Raw genomic sequence first — 27,201 nt, forward strand, 5'->3', positions numbered from 1 at the left:
AACAAGGAGACTTTGTCACACACTGCGGTTTTTATTGTTATACTTAAAAAACATCAGTCCATGTATTTCTATTTACATTTCAGAGAAGTGGTTTACACCACCATGTGGATTCTATCTTTTGACAACATAAGTCATATGTCATGTGGTTATTTTCAGAAGTCACAATAGAGAAACGTACAGTATTCTGTCAATCATAAGAGCTGCTCTTTATGAGTTTCTGAGGAAGACCTCTTGGCCTAAAGTTCTTTAAGTGCAAACACTGTTTCATGTCCCAATGATTCAAGTAATATCTCTGTTTGATTTATGGGCCGACAGTGGGATTTTCATCTTACAGCAAAAATCAGTGACTTTGGGCTAAAACTTAGAGCTCCCTTTTGTAATTAAGAGGCGTCATCCCTCACTGCTTGTCAGCCTACAGTACTTTTATAATAAATGTCTGGGTTTCTGGGAAAGGACAGCGCCTTTCGACAGTCCTCCTCACCCCACCCCCCAATGCTGTCACCTCCTCTGCTTCAGGCAAGCACTGCTGCTGCCACCCAGTGGGAGCCATGAGAACATGCACTGAGCAGAGCCTGCAGTGGGTTTACTGACCAGGACCATCCCAGGAGCAGCGTTGTGCCTCTGCTGCAGCAGGATGTTCTCCACTCCACAGATGGCCTTTCCTGTTGACATCTCGTACCTCACCAGGCGAAATGAATCCATCTGGCACTAGATAAAAAAGAAAAACCTGTTACCTTCCAGAGATACATAATGTACAACAGCCTGATGGCTGTATTATGTCTTTCACCGACCCTTTGTCTTGTAGTCTATGCAAAGCTGTGTCCTTGTAAAATGTAAATGAGTATTACAAAGAATCTCAGCTCATTTAGTGTACTTGCTGATTATGTAAACTGGATGTTAACTACAATGCTACAACAAACAAGAGATGCACACACCGGAGGAGAAAGATTGTATGATGTTTGGCTGGGTGTACATACAGTATATAACAGGTGACCAAAATAAGAGAAAATTGTTTCATATTGTGCTTTTATTATTTTATGTAAGACAGCATTCACACCTGAGAGCACGGCATGGTTCTGTGCTTGTTCCTGCTCCTGTAAAGCTGCTCCAGCCCCTCCTGGTCGGGCACGGCCTGCGTGTGGATGGGTTGGTGTGGCGGAGTCACACACACCACCAGGATCTGTTGGCTGTGTGGAGGCTGGCCCGCAACGAAGGCATCGTACTCCTGGTCCGCCACCACTGGCATCAGTGTAGTGCTGCAGCAGCACTGCCTACGTCCCCCCTCCCCCAGCAGGGCAGCTCTCAGCAGAGCAGGGCACACTGTGATGGGGGCGGAGGGGGTGAATGACGGCGGGGCAGGACAGCGGGTGACAGCAGAGGGCTGCAAATCTGGACTGTTTGGAATAATCACTGACCTGGCAGGGTGGGGGTGATAGTGAAGCTGTCGTTGTAAATATACTCTTGCTCTTATAAAACTGCAGTAAATGTCATTTTCTACACAATACCATTTGAATGGCCATGCCTGTCAGTGATACGAGTGGGTCTTACTCAAGTTTGATGTTGCCGTGAATTTGAAGGGGTCCTATCTGTGTGACACAGGGCTCCTCCTTTGTTCGCTTTTCTGGTGTCCTGGGAACAAACAGGTCAAAACAGGGTTCACATAATGCAGCATACGTCTGTGTAAGTCTGGCAGAGCTCAAGCACTTCAAACTGATCAATAAACAGTGTGTTTATGTCACTATTACAAAATCAATCACTGGCTTCTGTGAAAGGATAGATAGATGGTCTAGACACACTAGTCTAAATCTCTGCAGCAGAAACAGAGATCCTGAGTTTTACTAACAAGTATGGGTCAAGCTTGAAAAACATTTCATCCTGCTCGTCCCATAATGCAACTCACTAGTGTCTTTCTCTAGTAAATACTCTTGTAGGGCTCAACGATTTGAGGGAAATATCTAATTGACCAATAAAATTAAACCTGCAGTAACTTATTTATTTGCAGCCAAAACAGTGAAGTTGCAGGTCGGACAGCTAAACAATGAGCTGAAACTCGATAAAGCCGAGGGGAGCTCAGGTGATAATTGTCTGTTGGGATCATCACTACGAGTGACCCCTTTAACATTGTCTCAATGATTTTATATTGTCACTTCATAAATTGTTGTAAAAAATATCAATTACAGTTGTTTTAAACTCCAGTCGCAATATATAACTATATAAAAACAATTCAACGTTTAGTCCTAAAACGTCTTTCTACCTCCATGCCCCCGGTTTGTAACACAGGATTTCTATTAAAGGTTTGTTGATGCCAAGCCCAAACTGACATAACCCTGATGACATCACATGAGTAACTGTTTTCACAGGCTGTGTAGTACTTGTATTGGTGTAAAGTGTGCACCTTGGCAGCTTAATGTAGGAGTCCGGAGGTCTTTCTGCTGGTGCTGACAGACGTCTGCGCAATAACTCACTCCTGCCTTCCTCGTGCTGGACTGGTTTGGCATCTGCCCGCTCAGGTGGGTTCAGAGAGGGCAGAGCGGCTGACGGTACCTCTTTCCTCAGCCTGGTCCTCGGTGGGGCATCTGGCATCCGCTCCATGTCTGGACACTTGATCCCTGAAGGAGAGGAAGAGGTCACTCAGAAATGCACACAGACACCGTGTGACACGAGTGACCGTGAACAAGATCCTGATGGAACTATTCAATAATGTTGAGTTTGCAAGATGAGGTGATACTGTAACTTTTTGCTTCATTGAACCACTCGAAACAACCTCACCGGGTCAGATTGGCTCAATGTTATTTATTTGCACCACATACTTTAATAACTCATAGTGTAAAGTACATCACACCCCCTGGTTGCAGTTTGATCCAAGCTAAGAAGAGTGAGCAACACATTACACATTTCAGAAAGGCCAAAAAGGCTGCGTAATGTAAGGTAAGGTACGTACCAATGGCCACACGATAATAATCCAACCAGTCGTTCAGGGTGTTTAGTACTGTCTGCTGAAGCCTCTTCAGCTCCCTGCCAACATGCCCTCCTCTTCTCCGCGGTGCTGACGGCTCCTCCAGCCCCTCCACCTCTCTGACCATCTGGAGGACCTCCCGGGAGCACACAGACACCTGCCATACATCATTATTCGCATGGTAGATGATATGATATAGAACAACATAAGACACTTGGCAAGCTGTTTTATACAAAGTGACTCAGTGAAGGCATATTCAGAACTCAAGTGTATTGTTGTAACATAGATTTTTATTTAGTGCACAAATAAATTAGTGAGTATCATGAGCCTGGGCTGCTCTTTTGACATTCAGGTGTTTTGAATCCACCTATTTACACCATGCCTTCACTGAGGCATTGCCATATGGTGATAAAGAGTCTCTTACAGGTGTTAGCATCAGGTTCCTCTTGCTCTCTTGGACCTCAGAGGGGGATTTTGTCTTCGTCGCCAGCAGGAGGTCATGAGCAGCATCAGAGGTAAACTTTCCTTCAGTCTGCAAACAAGGCTGTCAATGCAGAGTAGACTTTATAGATTAGAATTCATTATCATAAATATAATACCCTTTTGTCATTTACTTGTTAATCTTAATCTCACCGTTTCCTTTGATTGATTAATGTTAGACAGGGCAGAAAGAGGAAGTTGAACACTTTCGCTGTTACACATGAAGCTGAGTGTAGCAGACGTGCCGCAGAGCAGCCTCACAGAGATTAGATCTGACAACTGTAGGAGACAAAATACGCATTCACAGGTTTCTTTAAAATGGAAACAATCTTTAAAAAAAAACAGCTATCAGTATTGTGAGCACTCATGAAATGTGGTGAATTCATGCATGGCCATCTAATCTGCACCCTGTTGACCTGTTATAAAACCTCTCTTGGTGCTGTCAGGGACGGTTAGTGTTCGCTCATCAGTAGGTCATGCGTCATACCTCACATGCCCTGCTTTGTTTCCCCTAAATGTGACATTTCCCATATGCACATCTCACAATTATCTCACATGACAGGCTCACTCCAGATTCTTACTCCCTCTGACTAGCCTTGTCACTGAATATATTTCTTGTCTGGAGATTACCTCTGGCCTGTTCTCTGTGCAACATGTTGCTGAGCTGATGCATAGTAGTTTAGACACTGACACACTGTCAATGAGGTAAGATTTGACTCACAGAGAGAAACGTCTTCATAATAAAACTGTGAAAGATGGTGGACTTTTCCCATCAGTAAATATATCATAGGTAGAAAAGGGTGTGGTGGTCTTTCACACGCACTGTGGCTGCACCTGTATAACAATCTTCTCCCTCAGTGTGCGGTCTGTCTGCCAGCTCCACTCCTTAGTTATGTTCCCATGATGGTCACATATGAATCCACCGTCCTGGTCCCACACTGCTGTAATGGCAGAGCTGCAGGAACAGATTCACATTTTACATATAAATAAAGATGTCACATATGGTTATAGACAGACCATTTAAAGGCATATAGCGTTTTGGAGGAAACACTTTTTTTAGAGTGAGACGAGAACATCGACATCAGTCTCATGTGTGTTAAAGAGGCACCCCAGTTATTTGGTACTGCACTTCCATCAAGTCAGGGGGACTCAAAAGAGACAGATGTTTTATTTAAATGGTCAAAATCAAGTGGCAGAGATATTTGGAAAGCTCTCTCCAGAGCCACAGACTGAGTAGTTCTCCTCATGATGAGTAAACTGAACGTCATGTGACCCTCTCACATATCAGCACTAAACTCACCTAAGAGGGTGCGTAACAGCCCCGTGCCCAAACGCTGTGATAGTTGCCAGGATAACGGGACACTCGCTGTCACTGAACACAGTGGTGTAGAAGCCCCCGCAGGGCAGACCTGAGCGGCTCTGGCAAACTGCCATACAACCAGACAGGTAGCTGAGAAGGCAGGGTCAAAGGTCAAAAGGTCAGGTGCAGTGACACATTTCCCATATGCCTTACACTGCATTTGCGTTTTGGACAACAACCAGAATTAAAACAGTTGTGAATAAACATGACGAGAGAAGGATACTATATGAACGAGGAGCCGTCATTGATCCTGTAGTGTAGTTTCTGCCGTGCTGGATCCTGCTGCTTCACCTCTGGTATCCGCGGCATCCCGTTGACCAGAGAGGCAGGCTGGGCCTTTCTCCTCACTCCCCTGTCCATCAGTTTGGCCTTTGCATCACCATAGTGACGGAGTATGACCGGCATATTCAAGTCCTGTTCAGCTGTTTGCAGTTTTCTGAGTGAAGATAAAGTATTTTTTATGCTTAAATAACTGATCTCTCAAGCTATCGAACTGGAGTCAGCATTTTTGAGGAGTTACATTACAAAATGAAACATACGATTTTTAATAAATGACGACCAAATGTCAAATTCAGTAAAGAGATGTTACTTCTCATGTGCAATAAAAACCATCATTCACCAAAACAGAGAGATTAACTTAAATTAGCTATAGAGCTATACTTTGAGCTAAATGCTAACATCAACAGGCTAACATGCTCGCAGTGACAATGCAAACATGCTGATGTTTAGCAGGTATAACATTTACCATGTTAACCATCTTAGTTTGGCATGTTAGCATGCTAACATATGATAATTAACACTAAGCGCAAAGGATAGCTGGGACGGAGGGGAATGCCTTGCAGGTATTTTGTGTTGCTAAACACAGCAGGAAAAAAGTTATCCACGCACTCAGGACTTCTTGCCCCCTGGAGTCGCTCCACCACCCACTGACACAAACTGATTGGCTGAGGCTCATCACAGGAGGGCTGCTCTGGCCAGATGATCCAACCTGGACACAAAACACATCCGGCTGAGGCAGCAGGGCCACAGCAGTCAGACAGACCACCACAGGCACAGTGGCCGTCATTGACACAATGCTTCAGCTCCATGTCTCACCTGGATCTTTACAGCTGTTGGATGAGATGGAGAAACTGAAACCAACAGCTGTTGGATAGTGAGAATATCAGTCAGTGTATGGACAATACTGGCCATATATCAGGGACATCAGGGAACATAATAATGTAACTCAATAACTCTGGAACTGATTAACAGACAGCAGTACTTCTGTGCACATCTACCAGCTACCATGTCCCTATCTGGTAAACTAATCCTCCCACTTCCACAAGCTTGCAACCAAAGCTGTCCTCAAGTTCAGCCTTCAAAGGTCATGAGAAATTACTTAATCGCTTTTCACTCTCATCACTGTCATGGTTACTGACTCTTACCTACATGAACTATGGCATTAAAAATAGTGGAATGTAAAATCAGTCAGACTGGGCTGTCTATCCTGCCTTATTCTCAGTTTTGCATATTTGTACCCAGACAACACAAACATTTTCTAATGATGCATATTTTATAAAGGGGTTGTGCTGTAACTAATTAATGGTTAAGAAATCATGTATTAATACTTCATAATCCATTTGTAAAACCTACTTTTGGGTTGCCAGGATGTAAAAAGCCCTTTGGCTGATGTACATCCTCTTGTAGCGTAACTTTCTCTGTCTTTATATTTAGCAAATTATTTCTTATTAATCCTTTATTCCAATTTTACATATTTAGTATACTATTGGGTAGATCAACAATGTAGCACTGCATCATATCATATACGCATATGTTTATTTGTGTAAAAAGTAACTGTAAGTGTCAAATAAAATACTCAAGTAAATTGAGATTGAGTAAGTACTAAGTACTTGAGTGAATGTACTTTGTTACTTTCCACCACTGGAAATGTGACCAAGGGATTCATTCACCTCTGTTGGATTTGTGTTTGCGCTTTTTCATGCGTGGGTTTGAGCTAACTTGTGGTTTTCTCACAGAGGGACCAACATTTCCCACAACACCCGAGTCCCTCTCTCCTGCCTCCCTCTTGTCATTGGCGGACACCTGACGGGATCGACCTTCATCCAACTTCAGGGAACCTTCGGACTTCCCTCTTCTGTCGGTCTCTTCAGGACTTTTCGAGTGCGTCGCCCCTGCTGTCAGATCCTGCCAGGAGCAACTCAGAATATTTACAACCCCGTGAGGAATACGCCCCTCCTCGGCCCACTTATGTTGTGTAAGTAGGCGAGCCAAGTCGTTTAATAACCGAGGGGCTGCTCGCTTGTATGCATGCATGTGATCGCGGTCCTTTATGTTCAGTGCAGCAGATGAGGTGTCAGGTTTACGATCCCCACGTGTTTCACCTGACAGCCTCTGAATGAGCTCATCACTTTTACCTTCTTTGTCGTCATTCTCTCGGTCACTGTGAGACAAATTAGAGAATTTATTAGACACAAGACACAAACATGTAAAGGAATTTGTAGCAATAAGGACATTAAATTACCTTGTGTCTCCTTCACATGCCTCATTAAAATACAAAATGTTGCTTCGTCCTTTAATTCGATTCGTTGGCTGCAGAGAGATCAATCACATGGTTAATGTCTTGCTGTTTCTTTTAAAACACAGTCAGCAAAATGAATCATTAGCCCACCTGGTCAAAGAAATACAAAGGGCCGGTCCTGAGCTCTGGCAGCGCACCAGAAGAAGTCATTATATCCGGGGGAAAATGCACTTGAATTTCGCCTTATACGCAGATAAAATGCAGTATGCGTCCTTATCAACAAAACCAAACTGTAGTGCTTTAAAATCCACCTTTCACTTCTGTAAATGTGCCTCTGTCCTCTCAGTGTGCTCGGCTTGTTGCTTGGATACACAGTTCCTTCCGCCCGTCTCCAAATACTCGCGTCATGTGCACCATTAATGATCGACTCCGGGCATCACACCGCAAGGCTTTCTGTGACAATACAAACAACAAAACAGTACTCACAATAACAGATAAGGTGTCGAGCGTTTGGCAACGTGGACGCACGCGGGGCGAAGTGACACGCAAGTGAGGGGCTGCAGTCACAGGTGCGCGCGCGGACAGGTAACGTGAGACACAGCGGCTGGAGGTTCAGAGAAAGTGATGATTCCAGCGCGCAGTGCAGCTTTTACAGGCCGTATCAGGGCATAGTGGTCACACAACCAATCATTCCAGCCTCCCCAGAGTACACTGGGATTGTGTTGCAGTCCTATTACAGTTTGTCCCGAAATGTTATTTTCCCTACAGCCACAAATGTGATGATAAATTAAAGTTTGTGCTCCTCGGGACAGAGGGGGATCGTCTTCCTCTCCCCGGGTCAAGTTGTTGCAGATTGTCTAATGGCTCATTATTGGCTCAGCTTCCTCCGGCACACTTTTCTGCTTTGACCACTGGAGGCTCCCAGCAGCTTATGCGTCACTTCATCTCTCAGTCGCTGATCATGGCGGAGCTACAGCCACAGCATGAAGTGGAGCCTCAACTTCTCAACGGGGACGACTTGAACGAGGAAAGGGAAGAAGCGGACACCTCAGAGTCAGGAAAGAAGAAGAGAAGAAAGAAGAAGAGGAATAAGACCGCAGCACCAGGTAAGAGGCATCACTTTGCGGTTAGAGAATTCGTTGAGAAAATAGCGCAAAATTGTCTCATCTAGTGCCACTCGATATATGCACGAGCGTCAAATATGCGGGACAGGAGACTTTTCAACCTGTCAGAGGGTATTCCTGTCCAGCTGTCCCAACTCTGAGCGGCTGCTGCTGGAGCTGCTGGGCGCTCATCTGCAAACGGGACGATCTCTGAAAAACGGAATTTAACCACAAAACTGATTGAAAGCTGTCATTTGAAGACATGGGTGGAATAAAATGTAATTTTACTCCAGATTAAATATGTTCTATCCTATAAATCCCCCCTAAGCTGCATGAAATTATGTAATGGAAGTATCCACAGAATTTAGTGCAATAAGATGACAACCACTCTTATCCCAAAAAATAAAGCATGATGATAATTGCAGCCTTACTGCCTCATAATGTGGGAAAATAAAAAAAAACAAAATCCGGAGTTGTTGAACCTGCCATCAGTCAAGTGTGGTCCACACAGCTCTGTCTTTGAAGGGCTAAATGTCATAATGCTGCAAGGTACATATGCCCTTGAGGATATTGACTCCCAAGGTATAGAAAGAAATTATGCACAGGCCCTGCCAAGTTGAGATCGTAGTGGAGGCACTTTCTTGAGATGACTCTGAGCCACAAATGATTTACTCACTCTGTGTGTGTATGTGTGTGTCTCTCTCTGTGTGCACGTCCATGCATGTGCACGCACTACACGTGCGTGTTCTCCTGCACATGCATGCACGAGGGTGTGTGACTTTGCAGCAGGGACAAATGAGGCTGAGGGGGATGGAGAAGCCCGAGGTGTTGGTGATGTGACAAAACAGTTGGAGCAGCAAACACTGGAGGACAAAGAGAGGGAGGAGGATGGAGAAGAAGGTAACTCCTCACCACCACCACCATCATCATCATCACCACCACCATCACCATCATCATCATCATCATCATCTGCAGTGGTGATTGTGTTGAACTTTAAGCCCCGGAAAGTGCACAGTGAAATGCAGCTGGTCATATCTGCAATGTGATATCTGATTTTCAGTAGCACACTGGGAGTTGTGCCCAAACCTCCTGTCGATATTTCTCACTTTACAAACTGTATTGAAACTAATGATGCTTTCAACAGATGGGGATGAGGCAGAGAACTCAGCCGGGAAAAAGAAGAAGAAGAAGAAAAAGAAGAAAGGATGTAAGCCATTTTTTCTTTCTTATTGCAGCAAATGCATCTCTACAGTAACAGCCGTTAAATTCACATTTACTGCATTCAGAGTTTTAATTGAAACTGCAATTCACATCAGAGTGACAGAATATTTATCGTCACAGAGGCGCATCAGACTTTATAGACAGACTAGATAACAGTGTTTGAATTTTGAATCTACATCCTGAATCGGCTGCATCAGAATCCCTTTAAGTCATCAGGTAAATACAACAGGTGCACAGAAGCAGTTTGACTTGGTAAATTAGTGTCATGAGAGTTACATAATGCAGCGCTGACACAGGAGTTGTAGGACAAAATGCGACAGGACCTTACATGACGAGCAGACAAGACAAAATTAATGACATCATACTCAAACACGTTATACAAAGGCAGTGAAAGCCGAGTAATGCCAGTGTTACAGTGTGGAGAGAGTGAACTGAAAGTAGGTGATCCTAAAAAATGTGCTACACATATATCATCATAACCCAATATATGACACAAGTGCTTTTATCTTGCCACAGATTTTTCTAGCAATATAATTCAGTGGGTTTCTTTTACTCAACTCACTGTCTTGCTTAATTAGATCTGTAAATCAGGAGGATAACTGGTGTTTTCTTTTCCTCTGCTTCTCCTTCTCTCTATCTGGGCCACAGTGAAGGGACAGACTGACCCTCCCTCAGTCCCTATTTGTGAGCTCTATCCCAGCGGAGACTTTCCAAAGGGAGAGGAGTGTGAATATCCACCATCGAAAGACGGGTGTGTGACCTCCACATCGTCCCTCACACTCAGCAGTAGTCCTGACATGCCTAGTTTTTTATTTAGGTCTCTCTGCTCTGCACTTTTTCATATTGGACAACTTAATGAGATGCAATGTTTAGTGTGTGCTTTCATTTCCTGTTCAGGAGCAAATCAATTCATTTAGTCAGTTTTGGCCTCAGTTTAAAACTATCAACTCCACTTTCACCTGTGCAGAGTTTCTTCAGGGTGTCACATCCTCATCACAAACATTTGTGTAATGAGAAAATAATGAGTCCCTCCTCTCTGCGGTGTGCCTGTCTACCTCCCTCCAGGCGCAGTGCAGCATGGCGGACCACCAGCGAGGAGAAGCGGGCGCTGGACATGGCCAACGAGGAGATGTGGAGTGATTTCCGGCAGGCGGCCGAGGCACATCGGCAGGTCCGCTCGTATGTCAGGAGCTGGATCAAACCAGGGATGACCATGATTGACATCTGGTAAGACATGCACTGAAATATTGCCCTCGAACTCCTTTTAGTGGACTTAAATCTTGGCTGCTCATACCTGCCCGGGCTCATTTGAAACTGGAATTGATATAGTTTCAGCACTTCTTTGTCCTAGCCCGCTAGGAACCTTTTAAAATGATCAAAGAAAGCAGCAGAACAACTGCTTTGTGGTTTCAGCCTCTTCTGGATGCGTTATCTGCCCTGACAGCAGTCTCATTGTTCCTGTCATCCATTGTCCCCTTTGTGCTGCTCTCTGTTTCTGGCAGCGAGAGGCTGGAGGACTGCTCCAGGAGGCTCATCAAAGAAAACGGGCTAAAGGCAGGCCTGGCCTTCCCAACCGGCTGCTCAATCAACCACTGTGCTGCCCACTACACCCCAAACGCAGGAGACCCCACCGTGCTGCGCTACGACGACATCTGCAAAATTGACTTTGGGACGCACATCAACGGTAAGAGCTCGCTAATAACTTTTTAAGTGCTTTTGGACTTATGCTGTGCCGTTTCACACTTGGCATTTATTATGACATGGTAAAATGGTGATTACATTATAATTCTTACTGCCTTGAATAAACTGTTCTCATAAGTTAATTAACTTCCGCTTTTTTCAGATTAATACATGCTGAATATTTCTGCATAATGATCACGTTATAGAAAGTCTTGTGATTTAACTTTTTGGTCTTTCAGGTCGAATAATAGACTGTGCCTTCACCGTCACTTTCAATCCGAAGTATGACAGGCTGCTGGAGGCTGTGAGAGATGCAACTAACACCGGCATTAAGGTAACACAGCTTCTCTCCATGCATGTCAATGCATGGTGCTTCTTTGTACTGCTGGTTACTCTTTACATTACATCCTGACTACTTACCAAGGAGTGAGAATCATCATATTCAGAGCACACTTACATTAATATTCATATCTACATTGCAATTTATTACGATTAAACCTCTAAAATAACAACAATGATTTAAAATTTGGTTCTATCTGGCTCTAATGGTGAATTCCCAGTAAACATTCTGGTCAGGTCAATATAAACTTTGTATTTATTGCCAACATTGCTTTATAATATAAATATTTATAATATAAAGCAATGATGGCAATGAATATAAAGTGAATTCCTACTAATGACAGATACAACTTTACACAGGGGGAACCACCTATAGTAACTAATATGTACATAATGAGGAAGTCTTGATTAAAGTAAGACAAAAAAATGGAAAATTGAAGTGTCACAGCAGCGAAAGAAAGCACAAGAACAGATGCATATTATAAATAATATATATGGTATATACAGTATATATAAATATATGATAAACAATGCTCAGAGAAAAAGGTAGCTGTCAAATGCAGTGTGAGAATTGAACGTGCTCAATATGTGCACAAATACAGGCACTCAATGACATACTTATACACATTTTGAGCATGTACTATAAGCAAGGATAAGATGTACAACATACAGCTTATATCAATAGTAACTACAACATGTAATGAGACTATACAGAAGTTGCAATAAATAATGAAATACAAAAGTTGCACTTGATTAGGAATTGGTTTTGTGCCTTGTTCAGTGATCAGGTACAGATTCACATATATCAAGGTAATCATTAGATACTAGTTCACTAACCTTGCTGCCTGTCAAGTAAGCAATCATGAGTTATTATGAAGTCCTCTTTAGAGTTATTCAGGAACTGCTGTTCATTTCCTGAATAACTGCTGTTCATTTATGAGCAGTTAGTTCCTGATTTGTTCCTTATTAACTGCTCAGGAGTTTGTGTACTTTACTGTGAAGCTTATCAATAAGACATGCATCACAGAAAAGGTGCCAAACATTTCTTACTATCCAAACTGTGTGAGTGAGGAATGTAACGCTGTGTACTAATGTGAGTGTAAACACCTCTCTCCTCCAGTTTGCAGGAATCGATGTGCGCCTGTGCGATGTTGGTGAGACCATTCAGGAGGTCATGGAGTCTTATGAGGTGGAGATAGATGGGAAAACATATCAAGGTAATATGAGGTCATTTGTCATCTTTTCTTCACGCACAGATTCAAAGCTGCCTCCTGTTTATTAAACCTCTGTGTGGTGTTCTCTCTACAGTGAAGCCAATCAGGAATCTCAATGGCCACTCTATTGGACAGTACAGGATACACTCAGGGAAGACAGTCCCTATTGTTAAAGGCGGAGAGGCCACGAGGATGGAGGTTTGTACAGCAGCTTACTCCATTCAACCTCAAATATTATTCCATCTGAGGGAGATGTGGATGTGACTAGATTCTGGAGAACAAAACAACACTGCAGCCTCTTTTTCCTGGAGTGTCTGAAATTAAACCTTTATTAGCTGCTTGACCTTGCGTATAAATAAACCCTTTTTAATTCTTAAGTGTAATTGGAAGAACATGTGGCTGGTTAGGGTTACGACGGGGTGTGGAGAAGTGTTCCAATTCACTGCTCTAACAGCTTCTTAGTCACCCTCGTCAGCACTTTAATTACACCTTTAATGGAATTACCAGCCGCATCGAGCAGCAACACGTGTTCAAACTCCAGCCCCTCATTTCACTGTAAGAGCACTGAATTGTGGCCATCCAGAGTTCATTAGCAGGCCGCTGCTTCACCAAGGAGAGACATGGCTCTGCACCATCTTACATTTCCCAGAGACTACGCTGAGATCCATTCCTAGCTCACAGCTGCAGTACATGGCTGCATTTGGACAAAACTGAGCATTTTAATTGGCAAGTTGCTGCGTCGAGCATTTTACCTGATGGTTCCAGGAGAGGAGGGGTGCTGCTGCTGATGTGGCAGCTTTGCGTGTTGTATTTTTAGCTGAAGTGTGTTAGTGTAACAGGGCCATTACCCCCTTTGTGATCAGAGAGAGCACGGCTAGAGTGGCAGCTGGGCGTGCCACGGGGCTGCTAGCACTTTGACTGATTATCGGTGCAGTGAGAGAGGGTGTCGCAGTGTTATCAGCTAATACCACAGGGACTCCAACAACAGCCACGCGCTGATAGAGATACAAAATGCCAATGAAACCCAGCCCATCAACTCGCATGAGGCGCTGCTCCAGAAAGGACTCTACTGTCCTTAATAGACTACGCTTGAATATGTCAGCTGCTGGCATCTCTAACATCATACCCACTCAGCCCTGCATGAAGGTGTATAGATACAGTTTTAATACTGTGACCTTTTCTTACCTATAAAAGACTGTCATAGTGATTCTACATTTTACATCAACAACCAAATAAAAGTGTTTTTGTCTTTTCTTTTGCTGCCTCTCAGGAAGGTGAAGCATACGCCATTGAGACATTTGGCAGCACAGGAAGAGGTGCAGTCCACGATGACATGGAGTGCTCACATTACATGAAAAACTTCAATGTTGGACACGTACCAATAAGGTTGGCTCTGTTGTTTTCATTTCACCCCATTTCACATCTGCATGTTAGTTTATATCTAAAGTATTCCCCACTGTTGACTCTGTATTGTCACTGTGCTGCAGACTTCCAAGGGCTAAACATCTGCTGAATGTGATCAATGAGAACTTTGGCACTTTGGCATTCTGCCGCCGCTGGCTGGACCGCCTGGGCGAGAGCAAGTACCTAATGGCGTTGAAGAATCTGTGTGACCTTGGCATCATAGACCCGTACCCACCTCTCTGCGACATCAAGGGCAGCTACACTGCTCAGTACGAGCACACCATCCTACTCAGGCCCACCTGCAAGGAGGTAGTGAGCCGGGGAGACGACTACTGAGCATGCGCCAAAAACTCAAGGCAAACCAGGAGGAGCATGTCAGCTCTGAGACAACAAACCTCTGCAGACTGATAGCAATTATGCAATATTTCTCTGACCTAAATTTCCACAGCTTGAGCACCTTTAGGTAATTATTTTAGCAAGAGCAAAAGACTTGTGTCATGGCAGTAGCTTACTAGTATTTATTTTCCAAAGGATCAAGCCAATAGACAAAGGGCATATCTTTAAGAAGTGTAGTGTTGTCATAGTCATATTTTGATGTGCTGCTTTTAGGAAATATGCAAAAGAAATATATGCAAAAGAATCACGCAAAAATGGTTTAGGCGATCACCTCGCCTAAAACTGCTTTGCTTCATTGCCTTGTTAAGACCTTGTGTGGGAAAATAACTGCTATGAAATATTTATATTTCTATATTTCTTTGCTCTATTTTAATTTGAGGCAGTTTTATAAGAAATAAATTGTTATAAATCTTGAACTGATTACTGTGTACATATTTATAAAGGCTTAAGAGTTCAGCACACTCAATTACATTAACCAAAATGACGTAAAGGTGCATTTCTCTCTTTTAACCAAAGGAGGGCGATACTGAAACACGGGTCAAACATCAGTCAACCACCTCTTAACTAGTGAAGATGTTACAGTAAGACACATCAGGCTATTCATAGCTTTGTGCTTCAGTGTAATGTCACCACGGAATGAAATCGACTTTTCCCAGTAGCATTAAGAATGAGCACACTGACAAGTAGTTTTATGCAGTTTAGGTGAAAAAATGTATAGGACACAGAAATAGGATTACAAATATCACATTGATGGCAGAGTACATTCATGCACTCTAAAACACCACTTTGTCCTCTACAAGAAAATGTCCAGCCCATTTTCTCTTCTTTTGGTAAAGTCTTTGGGACAAGGACACGTGCGGTGATGTCATGGTTGAGGAATGCATCATGTCTCCTCACACAGTTTGTCCTTCTCCTTGGAGACAGCTGACCAGGCCTATTCTTAACTGGGCCTGGCTCAAAAATGGCCTGTGGACTCTGGACCTGATACACTGTGATGTCAATTAATACCCAGGCTTTTAATACATATTTATTTTGGGGCAGCAGAAGTCACAGGCCAAAAAGAGAAACATATGTTAAGAGAGTGTGTGCTCTCTTTCTCTCACACACACACACACACACACACACATTGGGTCCCACAGGGTCGGGATCAGAGAGGCCCTCTCAAGTGAATCCTTCTCATATGGAAGCAGGTCGTAGGAGGACAGCACGAAAATCCTCACAGAATCAAGTCTGACTTAAGCAACCTGACAATGATCCGCTCTTGAAACTGAACCAGCTGTAAGAGCAAACTCAATCCTGAGTATTTTAGCCAGTTGCACGTACTCCAGGCCGGAGAGGGTGGAGTGGAGTGTGTTTTTGCTCTTGTCAGACAGCAGGCAGGCGAGTGTGCCGGAGCAGAGCAGAGCTGTTCAGATTAGGCCGTCTGATTCCTTCAATGTTTTTTTCATCCTCTCCCCTCATCCAGGAGTTACTTGTTCTGACCTGCACAGTCCCAGACTCCCTGCCAAGGACATCAAGCATATGCACTCATCCACACTCACACACACACACTCACACTCATTCATGATTTATCGCCAATATCTGTGAGACGACAAGGATAATTCAGTCTGCGCCTTCACAAGATTTCAAAGTAAACAGCTCTCAATGAAATAGATACAGAAGGACGTGACTGTGTTTTGGCTCATCGGCTCTGACAGCATCTTTGGCCAGGAAATAAAGTAACTGAGTATTTAAAATGAATTCCTTATTGTTCTATAAATAACCTGGAAAGAATTATGAGCTGATACATGTCATACAGTAACACAGGAATGAAATTCCAACATCCACTTTGTCTTTGACCTGATGAAAGTCTTTATGGCTTGCTTTGTTCTCTTTGATTCTTAAGTGACTGTAGTCTGGCGAGGTATCTGCTTACAGTATGTGCTTATTTCTACCACCAGTTAACAACAACCACACCTTTGTAGCATTGCAGCTGTATCTTGGGGCTGTGGACTCCACATTGGAAAGAAGCAGTGAATTCCCTGGAGTAGGCACATGGTTTTGCTTTAATTTTAGCATCCAAGCAATACCTAATTCAAACAGTCCCTCTGTTCATTTTGCACACTCCTTCACTCATCCAACAAGCCATGTGTATGTCATAGATGATCTTCCACCTCTACGACCTTCTGTCTGTTGCAGTGGTAGCCGATTCCCTACCAGAGGCCGCAGTCTTTTCTGAGGATGTGAAGGATTTTGCGTCCCAGACTTGACTTCCAGGGCTTAACCAGGCTCTTAGTGTTGACCATCAGTCGGCCGGTCTTCCAGTCCTCATGACCAGCCACCACATACTCAGATCCTGGAGAAGAGAGAGCAGAATATAAAGTGAGAATGTCACTAAAATACACAGAGCATGGAGAAAACTCACAGCGGTAAGCACCTTGTGTAAAAAGAGCGACATCATTATATAACTATAATCAACAAGTTAAATACGGTGCTGCTATGACTGGCCTGGATGCAAGTTGCCAGAAATGATTATTGTGAAAGTGTTAAATGTGAAAATGTCTCCGAACAAAGAGGTGGCTCTAATCTTTAAGTTGTAAATGTCCATTTAAAATGAGTGATGCTAGGACGTTGGCACCCACTCAAAGCCTCTGTGAGCAGCAACAAAGGTCCTCTATTCAGCACAAAGCTGGCAGATTGTCCGCTGAAGAGTTGACTAATTAATAAACCTCTGCAATGTGAGCAACTATGTTTCTCATTGGAAGTGGCTGCAGCTGACCTGGGTTGAGGATGGGACAGGTGCAGCCTTGGATGGTCCAGGACTCTGGGTAAAGTGTGACGCTTCCCCTCTGGATCTTCATACGAGGGCTCTGGTGCAAGACCTTCTTGACCTTGACCTCTACCTCTGCATGGGAGCCTTTATCATGAGCTGACATTACCCTCACCACCAGCACTGCCAAGGAAACACAAACAGTCATTCAACAAATTTGCAGAAAATGTCAGTATTACTTCTTTAAAAAAGGTACCCTGTGGAGTTTTTGACCACTAGTAACGCTGTGGAGCAATACGTTTATGAGTGGGTGGTTGTTTTGTACGTTCTGGTGCATGTGTACAAGGACGCGGTACACATTACTGCCGATGGTTTCACACTATTCCACTGATCTGGTGGCGGTAACGCACCAAGAAATGCAGCAACCCGCCAGCAAAGGCTAGCCAGACAGCAGGGGTTTGATAGGCCCTAAAGATATACATAATGTGTTTTGGTGAGTAACACTGAATGTAAACAGAAACTTTGTTTACAAGAAAACTCCACAGGCACCTTTAAGGAATCACAGGACAATATATCAAGTGGAACAGCCAGGGGCATCTTTCAACATTCAGAATTTTATTATAGACAGGTCTGATGGGTTTTAAACAGCCACAGACTCCATTATTGTTGACTGGCTTCACCCTCTGTCACTGCCATGATTGGCTCACACAATATTGAATCAATTCCCTCTGTCAAATAGCACTTACCATAGTCATACTCTGCAGCACAGAAGAGTTTCGGGCTGCCAAGGGTTACTTCTACACACTCACATTTCTCTGGAAAAAATAAGACTCGTAAAAGTCACTTCATCATGATGTATAGATTTCAAGATCAAAAGCAGCATTTTATCTATGTGGGCTGATGAGTGTGCAGTGTATTAAGTGTGATGTGACCTGTGACTCACCAGAGTGGTGCAGTGCAGAGAAAAGCTCCTCTACCCTAAAGAGTGCCTTCTCACTATTATTGCTGCTGTGTCCCATGTGGCCAGTGGCTGTATAGAAGACCTCCACATCTGAGCTGTGTCGCAGAGGTAAAAGCAGTCAGAGGCAGGGCTCCACTCAGTGTTAATCATCCAGAATGCACTCTACCTCCACACCATACATCACTTTATCCAAGAGCAAATACATATGGATATGGTATTAAGTTTTGGCTCTCACCCAGAAATGCAGTCACCAGTGTAGGGGTCACAGTCCCCTGTGCAGTCACATGGACGGCAGCCGTATTCATGAAGCCCCCAGTATCCCAGCATGCAGCTGTCACAGCGGGGGCCTCCGACACCAGGCTTACAAGTGCACTCCCCACTGCTAGGGTTACAGAGAGTGCTACCTCCTGAGAGGACAGAGCCTACAGGGTGGCATGAACAGGCTGCAGAGGAGAGGGGTGACAGAACAAGAGGGCTGCATGTTAACAGGACAGACCTAGAAGCACTCAGTAAACATTATGAGCCTGCGTGTATGCAAAAGGACAAACACACTTGTAGAGGCACAAATTAACATATTTAGAGTGTACACAGTGAACTCCCATGGCGATATAAAAGTTGAATGTATTTCATCATGCTCCTGTAACAAGCGACAAGCTGGGAGTATGTACTCAACCCGCTTTAAACAGCTGCAGCAAAAACAAACAGTTAATCACTCCCTCTCTGCGCTGTCAGACCTGCTGCCTGACGGTCCCTTGTAATGACAGATTGATTTTTGTTACAGACTCGCTTCATCTGTTTCCAAAAACGGCGTGTTTGTTCTTAAAAAATGCTTGGCGGGGGGGGGGGGGGGGGGGGGGGGGGGGCGCAAGAATGGGAAAAATGTGCTCGCATGGTCCATGGGAAATTCCTCCATTGTTTGCAATTACAGTCACATTCCAAAACAGTGTGGTCTCCGTCATTCCTGCTAAGGAGCGGACTATCTAACTATATAGTCATCTTACTATCTCATCACTGGCAGGGCAGTGACTCAGAAAGGTGCTGGGGGGAAATACGCTTATCAAAGAGATCAATCTGCTTTAATCTGGGGGGTCAAAAGAAAAATCTAATCTCCATTACTGTCCTCAAAATATCAAAGGCCGCCCCTCTTAATTGGAATTCTCTGCTGGCATTCATCCAGACAGAATTATGGTTTAAGGAGAAAAGAAGCTGCGCTCTGAAGAAAAAGAGTGAAAGGGCCTTACGTTTGCAGGAGTCAGCGGCAGTTTTTGGTCGGCTGGGGTCTCTGAAGAAGCCCTTCTTGCAGTTCTGGCAGTGCCGGCCCTCTGTGTTGTGGCAGCAGTCGTCACAAACGCCACCACTCCGGCGTCCCGTTGCTAGCCACAACCCACGACTGAAATGACAGCTCTTGGCGTGGCCATTACACTTGCACTCTAGGTTTAGATGGACATGTACAATCAAACAGACTGATAGGTTTTTCTTTGCCCAGCTGATCTTTGAACTTTCAAAGGCCTAGTGATGGCAGTGACAGCTCTTTACAGTGGCTGACAGAAAAAGAGGAACTGCTCTGTTATTCAATATGCATGAGCGTCTAAAAGGTTACATGTGATTTATGAGACTAAAGTCATTTTCCAAATAAGTCTACATGCTGTGTGTCCTACTCTGCATTTGACTCTCTGGCCCCATCACTCACTCTGGCACTCATGCGGTGTCCCTATGATGCCGTTGGCAGCCTGCCAGGGTTGGTCATTGTAGAGAGGTGCACAGCGCTCGCAGTGGTCACCGGCTGTGTTATGTCTGCAAACACACTTGCCATGGACCTGCCAGGCAAACACCACAGACAGAAAATTGTTTGGATTGTGCCTGCATGTGTCTTTTTAATTGCTGGCTGAATCTTTTTTACAAGTGCTTCAAGAATATTGCTTAGAGAAAAGTGAGCAAGTAGTTAACATGAAACATGTTGTATATTGCACTATGTTGTACTGTACTCCCACTCTTTGGGATTAGTGTATTTTTGTGTAACTGTTAATAGTTAATTATTTTGAGATGTTTATCAGCCTGTCAGATGGTTAACCACACCTGTCAGCATAGAGCTTGTCATCAGCCTTTAAGGGTGTGGTGGCCATTTTAAAACATTTTGTCCTGATGGAGATCCAACTGGGATCAAAACATTATCCATTTCGATAAATTTGTGGTTTGGAGTCAGTGTGCAGGCGTTTCAACTCTTTTCATTGATGCTGATTCCCAGCAGCCTTGCGCCTACATGTGATGCGTGTAATACTTCTTAAGTATTGCAACATACCAACATCTACATGCATAATCACAGTGGTTACACACTGTGCAGCTTATTACTACCTGTGTAACATGTCCACCACCCCCCTTGGCCATGTTGGAATTAAACTAGTGCTTCTATGCTCCATTTACAGTAAAGAGAATAACATGACGGAGACTACGGGTTGTTAAAGCATTAGGCTGAATACCATAATTAAGGTTTCCACATCCTTAAATCCCTGTAATGGTAGGTAAAGCTGTGGCCTCATATCTAGTCTTCACTGTAGCCTTCAGATTCAGCAAAAAAGGGAGTGGTGGGAACAAAACCCCACACCCTCGACTCCCTATCTCACCACATAAAACAAATAAAAATGGAGACAAAATGAAGCCATCTGCAGACTTCAGCATGACACAACATCTCAGTAAGTTTCCACAACAGAACAAACTGTGAAAGAGCTTTTCCGTGGTAGAGAATCGTGCACCTGCGAGCTGCATGTTCACAAAATCCAGCTCAAAGTCGCTCACCATGTTGTTGGGCTTCTGATGGCTGGGTTGGTAGCCCATGGCTGGCACACAGTAGTCAGCATGTCCGTTACAATGGCAACTGCCTTTGACAATAAAATCATAGATGGCATAATGGTCTGTGGGGAGGACGGCGGCATCAGGATGTTTGGCCTGGCAGGGACACGGCTGGCGCTGCAGCAGATGGACTCTCAGGTTGGTGATCATGAGCTGGTCCTGGGCGGCTGGTCCATACGGATCCACTGAGTGCCAGGGCGATAAGGCTCGATAGATCACCTGCAGATTCAAGTAAAGGAGACATACAAGAAAATCTCTCAAAATCGGTGTTATTCCGCTTGTAAAAGTCAGTTTCTCTTTTTCCTTGGTCAGTCAAATAAAAAACAGGCATCCATCTGGTTCGCCTTTCATGCTCCTCAAAGAGCTGCTATTCTAGGAAAATCCAACTAGCTCCAATCTAAACATGGACAAATGGTTCTTGTTCTCCCTCATTAAGTTTTGTTGAATGTTGACCTTTCAGATACATCCTCTCTGTGTGTATATGAAAATGTGCACAGATATAACAAACTTAGGTCATTATTACTCTTCATCATAACATCAGGAATAAAGACTGTGTTAGGTTGTGTCAGGATTTTATAGGAATCAAAGCAGGAAACACGAGTGAATAAATTCTAGACCCAAAAATATACTAATCTGGACAAATGTTATCCTCAATACATTCTGTATTCAGTCAAAATCTCATAGCAGTTCTGTGAAGGGTGAAAACTCTCCAACATGTCCTTTTTTCATGAACTACTAACTCTTTTTTAAATCTTAAACATAATTTAATCTAATTAAATTGAACTGTGACATTATTTAAGTATTTTAAGTAATTACCTCCAGGAGCCCACACGTAGCCCGCACTTTACTGACATTAAAAAATGTTTCACGTGCCATTTTAAATTTAGTCTATAATCCATACTTAATCCGTTTGCAACGCCCGTTTGTACTGCACACAAGAGAGACTTAATGCTGTGTCATAATGAATATATTTTTTACCACATGGTTAGTGATGCAATACAGATGTAAACAACAAGATTAACTGTGTAATCATTGCACTTGACAAATAAGCTCCCTCTAATTTATAATAAGAAACCACTTGTGACCATATGTATAATTTAGGTCACAGCTGCAAGTTTAAACTAACATTATGATGTTTGCAATATTACTTGATCACTGAAACATTTTCACACAACATTTTGGGGATGTCTGCATGTTGAGCAAGACACTAATTATAAAGGGTGAGAGGCTTACACAAGAGAGCTGACATACTGTACACATACTTGTTGCAAACACACTGCAATTATGAGATCAGTCAAAGCTGTATATTCATTCAGGCGTTCAACCAGAACCTCCCAACGTGGTCTCTTTGGAGCGAAACAAATCTTTACTGGCCAGTGAGAGTCTCTCTTTTACACCATCTGTGTGAATGAACGCTCGGATCATGAATTAACAATAGCTGCTTATCTGGCTCGGACCTCCCTGTGATGATGCAGCAGGTCCAAAAAATGCTTCGAGGGAACATCAGAGGTGAAAAGGGAACATTGATATTCTAGTGGTGCACGTCAAAGCAGTTTGCTGCTCAGAAGGCTGGCCTAACAAAAAAAGGGTCTCCCGCGGCCATCAGAGGAGATCAGTTTACAAAGCTTGGTCAACTGTTTGTTTAGTGGGTTGTGCGATATCGCTTATTGTACATCCTGGTGCCAATAAATGGACAAGAGCACAGCAGACGGTGAGTGTTATTGCTGTAAAGTGCTGCAGCAATGTCTGGCAGCATGTTTTGATGTGGTCACTCTCCGATCTCAGAAGTAAAATCACAATCCAATACTGAAACCTTTTTCTTTGTTCTTCAAAGTTTTCTCTGAGCTGCAGGAACCTTCTTATATAATATATAATTTAGAACAGAGTTTTGATTCATTGAAGATTAGGGCTGAGTGGTATTTCTGTATTATTAAATTTGTGATATTGGGCTATAAAAATAAGATGGACATGGCTATAGTGCTTGCATATCAAGATATATATTTCAATATCGGAAAAGTATAAAAGTAATATCATTTTCAGTCATATTGCAGATGTTTCATAACTCTTCATTCTGCCTAAGTAAGCAGGACTTTATAGTGCCAGGGTCATATTTCTCTGAAAAGGTGTAACAAACCCAGGGATGATTGTGGATCTACAGGGGAGCATATGTGGCTTGCAACCCCAGTTGCCCCCCAGCTTTCCTAGTGAATGTTCCTAGACCAGCCTCTGTACTCACCTCTCCTCTGGTACAAGGGAAAGCTCCTGAATATTTGGAGGTGCAACTTGCTCCACTCTGTGGCGACCCCTCTGCCAGGCCAAACACCTCCTCACAGTCTCGGGCAAAATACCTGAGGGCCTTCCATGTGTGCCCGTGGTCCTGGGAGCGCTCCAGTACCATGGCAGCGGGGCGGGGTGAGCGGAACACCAGTATGAGGTGGGTGAGCAGGAACTCCGTCTCCAGGTCGAGTTGGAGCGTCTCCTCCTTCACCCCCTCTGCAGACTGCCACCAAGTGTCAGGATAGCGGAAAGAGGAGTCGCTCATGGCAGAGGGAGGGTGCGCCTGGCTGGGGACAGCAGAGCTGCACTTGCTGCATTTTGCCTCCGAGCATGACTCCCTGCTGCGGGGGGCGGCAGTCTGTTTGTAGAAGCAGTAGGGCTCCGAGGAGTTGGAGCCGCAGACCGACTGGGTGCTCAGGACTCGACCCTGGGCCAAGTTGCCCATGCGAGGGTTGCAGGCTCGGCCGGAGCAGCGGCTCTCCACAGCCGGACCTTTGGCTTGAGACGTTTCTGGTGAGAAAAATGTGCGTGTTTTAGTGCAATCTGAGAGGAAACAATGCAGTTGCTAATGGACTTTTATTTCAATGGGATTGTCAGGCCATTAGGCTACTTTAAAGGTTGCGAGATCGGTTCCCACTTCCAGAACTTCCTTTCTTGAGTACACTTATGACGCCGAGAGGCACGTGGATACAACGTGCAATGCTTGTTTTATTCATTCACATCTTCATAAAGTGCGTGCGTAAAAGTCTCAGTCACACAAGTTCTAACTCACCGGCTGAAAGTGGAGAGGATGCGCACACCGGGATGATGACAAGTAAAGTCCACAGCCTCATTGTGAAGGAGTTGTTCCTTCTACATAAAGTCACCTGTCGTATGTTCCGCGAAAGCAGGAACGTGCCCTCAACAGCTTGATCCAGGGATATCCAGTCGTTAATAATCCAACACGTTCCTTGAAGATATAAAATAACTACTTACAAACGATCACGCAGAAATTAAGAAACACAGCAGACTGGAACGTAAGCGTGTTTCTGTCTGTCATTGTGTAGAAATGCCTCGTTAGACTTAACTCTTATTACGTCAGAGCTCTGCAGTCATTGTCCTGAATGTATTTCATCGCACCCACTTCAGGGTTCAACTTGCTGTGGAGAGTTCATTGACATTTAGGAATATGAAGAGGTTAGCACCGCCCCTTCTTGTCCTTTCCCAGACCCCTCCCACTCTGATTCCTAAAATCAGACTTTCCAAAAGGGACAATAATATCAAAACCACCTCTGACTGCAGACTTTTTGGCATATATGTAATTTAAAGGGGATGTTTTTAGGAAAATGTTGATTAAGATTATTACAATGATGATTATGATTGTGATTTTATTTTATCATCATCCTTATACAATATATATTTTCTCCATTAATGAGCAATCATCTACCTCACACATAGGACATTTCTTATCAGCCTCAAATTAATAAATGCATATCTTACCCTAAAGCAGCATTAACTTTTTTTTCTCTGCATTCCTGCAGCCGTAATGAAAGAGGTTGGTTGTCATCAGATTTAGAGCACAAAAGCACTGGTCTAAAACAATAAGACAGGCATTTAGATTGCCTCCACACACCACCCAGGCACTTGGGCGCTGACTGACAAGTGTGTCATTGTGTTGCATTCCTGCCACATATCACCACTTGTTTCTAACTGCCACTCATTAACCGCGCTTTACCTGCCTCGCCAGACAGACCTGAGGGGTCGCACAACCCTTGACCCCAATAATCATCCGGTTGCATGCCATTTTCTTTTACTTTAACATTGTGACATCACCTCAAAATGGATATATGACACTACAGGTTTGCCAGTGGCTAACAAGATTTATCATAATCATTTGATACCATGTGAAAGCTTTGTGGACAGTCTGAGAAAAAAAAATGGAGCAGGCAGCCAAAGACAGGACAGGCTGATGAGTGAAGATGAAAAGGGAAAGGTGTCATTGAGAATATACATCATACCTGTGAATACATGAGGTCAGGAGTAATCTGTTCTCACTGTGAATATGGCCTGTCACATGAATCATCCTCTCACATGTGTGCGTGCATATGTTAAAGGAGAAGAAGAAGGTGGGGGGTTCATGAGCATTCTCAGTCTCTTCCCTAAGGCATCCCGGCCCAGATCAGGACATTCCTGGAATACTACGACTCTCGTCACAGTGACGGCCTCTTCTGTTTAAAGGGGACAGGGTTCATGTCTGTGTGTTTTTAGATTTGCATGGGTTATTTCGGTTGTCTCCAGATGATCCGCTGGGGCAAGGGGTGATGCACCTTGAGCTGTTCTCTTTGTACATCACTTGCATGTTTTTCGATCCTCAAATCCCAGGAGTCACCATGAAAAATGCTGCAGGAAGGATGTCTAATCTCAGCCAGTCTGTGGTGTATTCCCCTGGCAGGATGAAAGCGACGTGCATTACAAACAAGTTCCTTTACTCTCTTTAACTCCAGCTGTTTGTTGTTTTTCCTCTGTTACACAACTTGAATTCAGCTTAGCCACATCATTAAAGGAATAGTATGACGTTTTGGGAAATACACTTACAGTGTTTGCTTTGTTGACGAGGGTTAGATCAGAAGATTGTGGTAAATGTAAAGCTACAGCCACCAGCCTGTTAGCTTAGCTTAGCATAAAGACAGTAAACAGGAGAAAACAGCTAGGCTAGCTCTGTCCAAAAGTAACAAAATCTGCCTACCAGCACCTCTAAAGCTCACTAATTAACACGTTATACCTTGTTTGTTTAATCCGTACAAAAAGAAAGAGTAAAATGTGCCACACTCTTTCTTGGCTGAGTGCAGTCACTTCCAGGAGTCATGTCCTCACCGCACCAGCTGAGACTCCAGGAAGTCACTACACCCGGCTGAGAAACAGTCCTACACATAAAATTTCCACAAAACCCCAGTTTGTCATTTTTACACCTCAGTTTTTGTATAGATTAAACAAAGATATATAATGTGTTAATTAGTGAGTTTAAGAGGTACTGGTAGGCAGATTGTGTTCATTTTGGACAGGGCCAAGCTAGCTGTTTTCAGTCTTTATGCTAAGCTAACCGGCTGCTGGCTGTAGCTTCATATTTACAGTACAGACATGAGAGTGTTATCACCTTCATCATCTTCTGACCCAACTGTCAGTAAGAAAGCGAATGCACGCGTTTCCCAAAATGTCCAACTATTCCTTAAAGACAAAACACTGTTCCCTTATTCCATTAAAAAGCTGGCTCACACCTCTCTAACCAGTAATTACCCCGTTTTTGTTGTATTAGTAAACAACCACAGGCAAAGACTCATGTATCTATCTGGGAATACTGCAGATAAATACAGTTATGAAAGTGATGTCAGTCAAAGGGGTTAGTTCAAATATTGGGATGAAATACTGCTCTCATGTTAAATGACCTCCCTGCCTGCTACAGTCTGGTGCTGGACCCCCACAGCCAGTGGTGCTGCTGTGGCCTCGTCATCTAATGGCCCAATAAGATGACAGACGTGGGGCTGTTCCACCGCCACTGGCCTGCTTTATTTCCAGACTGTAAAAGGATATGGTTCCCTCTCCCCTCATGCTGCCATGTCACCTTGTACCTTCAGCTCACTGAACCGTCTCAACCCTTGCAAGTAATTTGTCTACTCTCCTGTAAAAGCCAGACAAAAAGCCAGACATGCTCCAGGCAAG

At 43.9% G+C, this 27,201-nt stretch overlaps 2 protein-coding genes across 8 annotated transcripts; one reads left to right on the forward strand and one right to left on the reverse strand.

Annotated features, from left to right (window-relative positions):
- The first annotated feature begins 8,230 nt into the window (after positions 1-8,230).
- LOC139286424 (methionine aminopeptidase 2-like) lies at positions 8,231-15,087 on the forward strand. Of its 6 annotated transcripts, none has more exons than XM_070907216.1 (11): positions 8,231-8,420; positions 9,204-9,317; positions 9,562-9,624; positions 10,287-10,389; positions 10,704-10,865; positions 11,141-11,322; positions 11,558-11,652; positions 12,778-12,874; positions 12,966-13,069; positions 14,142-14,257; positions 14,359-15,087. In XM_070907216.1, the coding sequence occupies exons 1-11, from the start codon at positions 8,246-8,248 to the stop codon at positions 14,609-14,611; spliced, it is 1,464 nt and encodes a 487-aa protein (XP_070763317.1). In that variant the 5' UTR covers positions 8,231-8,245; the 3' UTR covers positions 14,612-15,087. The 6 variants fall into 6 exon arrangements, with proteins under 6 accessions (XP_070763317.1, XP_070763311.1, XP_070763312.1 ...); XM_070907210.1 differs by having other exon boundaries at positions 8,246-8,414; positions 9,165-9,317; XM_070907211.1 differs by having other exon boundaries at positions 8,267-8,427; positions 9,187-9,317.
- Positions 15,040-24,408, reverse strand: LOC139286423 (netrin-4-like). Of its 2 annotated transcripts, none has more exons than XM_070907208.1 (10): positions 24,278-24,408; positions 23,465-24,015; positions 21,175-21,447; positions 20,072-20,198; positions 19,623-19,811; positions 18,617-18,824; positions 18,364-18,476; positions 18,167-18,235; positions 17,430-17,603; positions 15,040-17,006 (listed from the first exon to the last, which is right to left on the reverse strand). In XM_070907208.1, the coding sequence occupies exons 1-10, from the start codon at positions 24,336-24,338 to the stop codon at positions 16,864-16,866; spliced, it is 1,908 nt and encodes a 635-aa protein (XP_070763309.1). In that variant the 5' UTR covers positions 24,339-24,408; the 3' UTR covers positions 15,040-16,863. The 2 variants fall into 2 exon arrangements, with proteins under 2 accessions (XP_070763309.1, XP_070763310.1); XM_070907209.1 differs by having other exon boundaries at positions 23,465-23,997; positions 24,278-24,338.
- Positions 24,409-27,201: the final 2,793 nt, after the last annotated feature.

Source organism: Enoplosus armatus, chromosome 6, assembly GCF_043641665.1.
Source record: "Enoplosus armatus isolate fEnoArm2 chromosome 6, fEnoArm2.hap1, whole genome shotgun sequence".
Taxonomy (NCBI): domain Eukaryota; kingdom Metazoa; phylum Chordata; class Actinopteri; order Centrarchiformes; family Enoplosidae; genus Enoplosus; species Enoplosus armatus.

What these genes read in the sequence shown, in the direction of transcription:
- LOC139286424 (XM_070907210.1), top strand. Translation starts at nt 8,246, where the DNA reads ATGCGTCACTTCATCTCTCAGTCGCTGATCATGGCGGAGCTACAGCCA. An exon ending in ATGACCATGATTGACATCTG is followed by an intron (nt 10,866 to 11,140) that starts GTAAGACATGCA and finishes TGTTTCTGGCAG; the next exon opens with CGAGAGGCTGGAGGACTGCT. An exon ending in CAACTAACACCGGCATTAAG is followed by an intron (nt 11,653 to 12,777) that starts GTAACACAGCTT and finishes TCTCTCCTCCAG; the next exon opens with TTTGCAGGAATCGATGTGCG.
- LOC139286423 (XM_070907208.1), bottom strand. Translation starts at nt 24,338, where the DNA reads ATGAGGCTGTGGACTTTACTTGTCATCATCCCGGTGTGCGCATCCTCT. An exon ending in TGCCGCTGACTCCTGCAAAC is followed by an intron (nt 18,825 to 19,622) that starts GTAAGGCCCTTT and finishes TCTCCTCTGCAG; the next exon opens with CCTGTTCATGCCACCCTGTA. An exon ending in CTGTCCCATCCTCAACCCAG is followed by an intron (nt 17,007 to 17,429) that starts GTCAGCTGCAGC and finishes TCTCTTCTCCAG; the next exon opens with GATCTGAGTATGTGGTGGCT.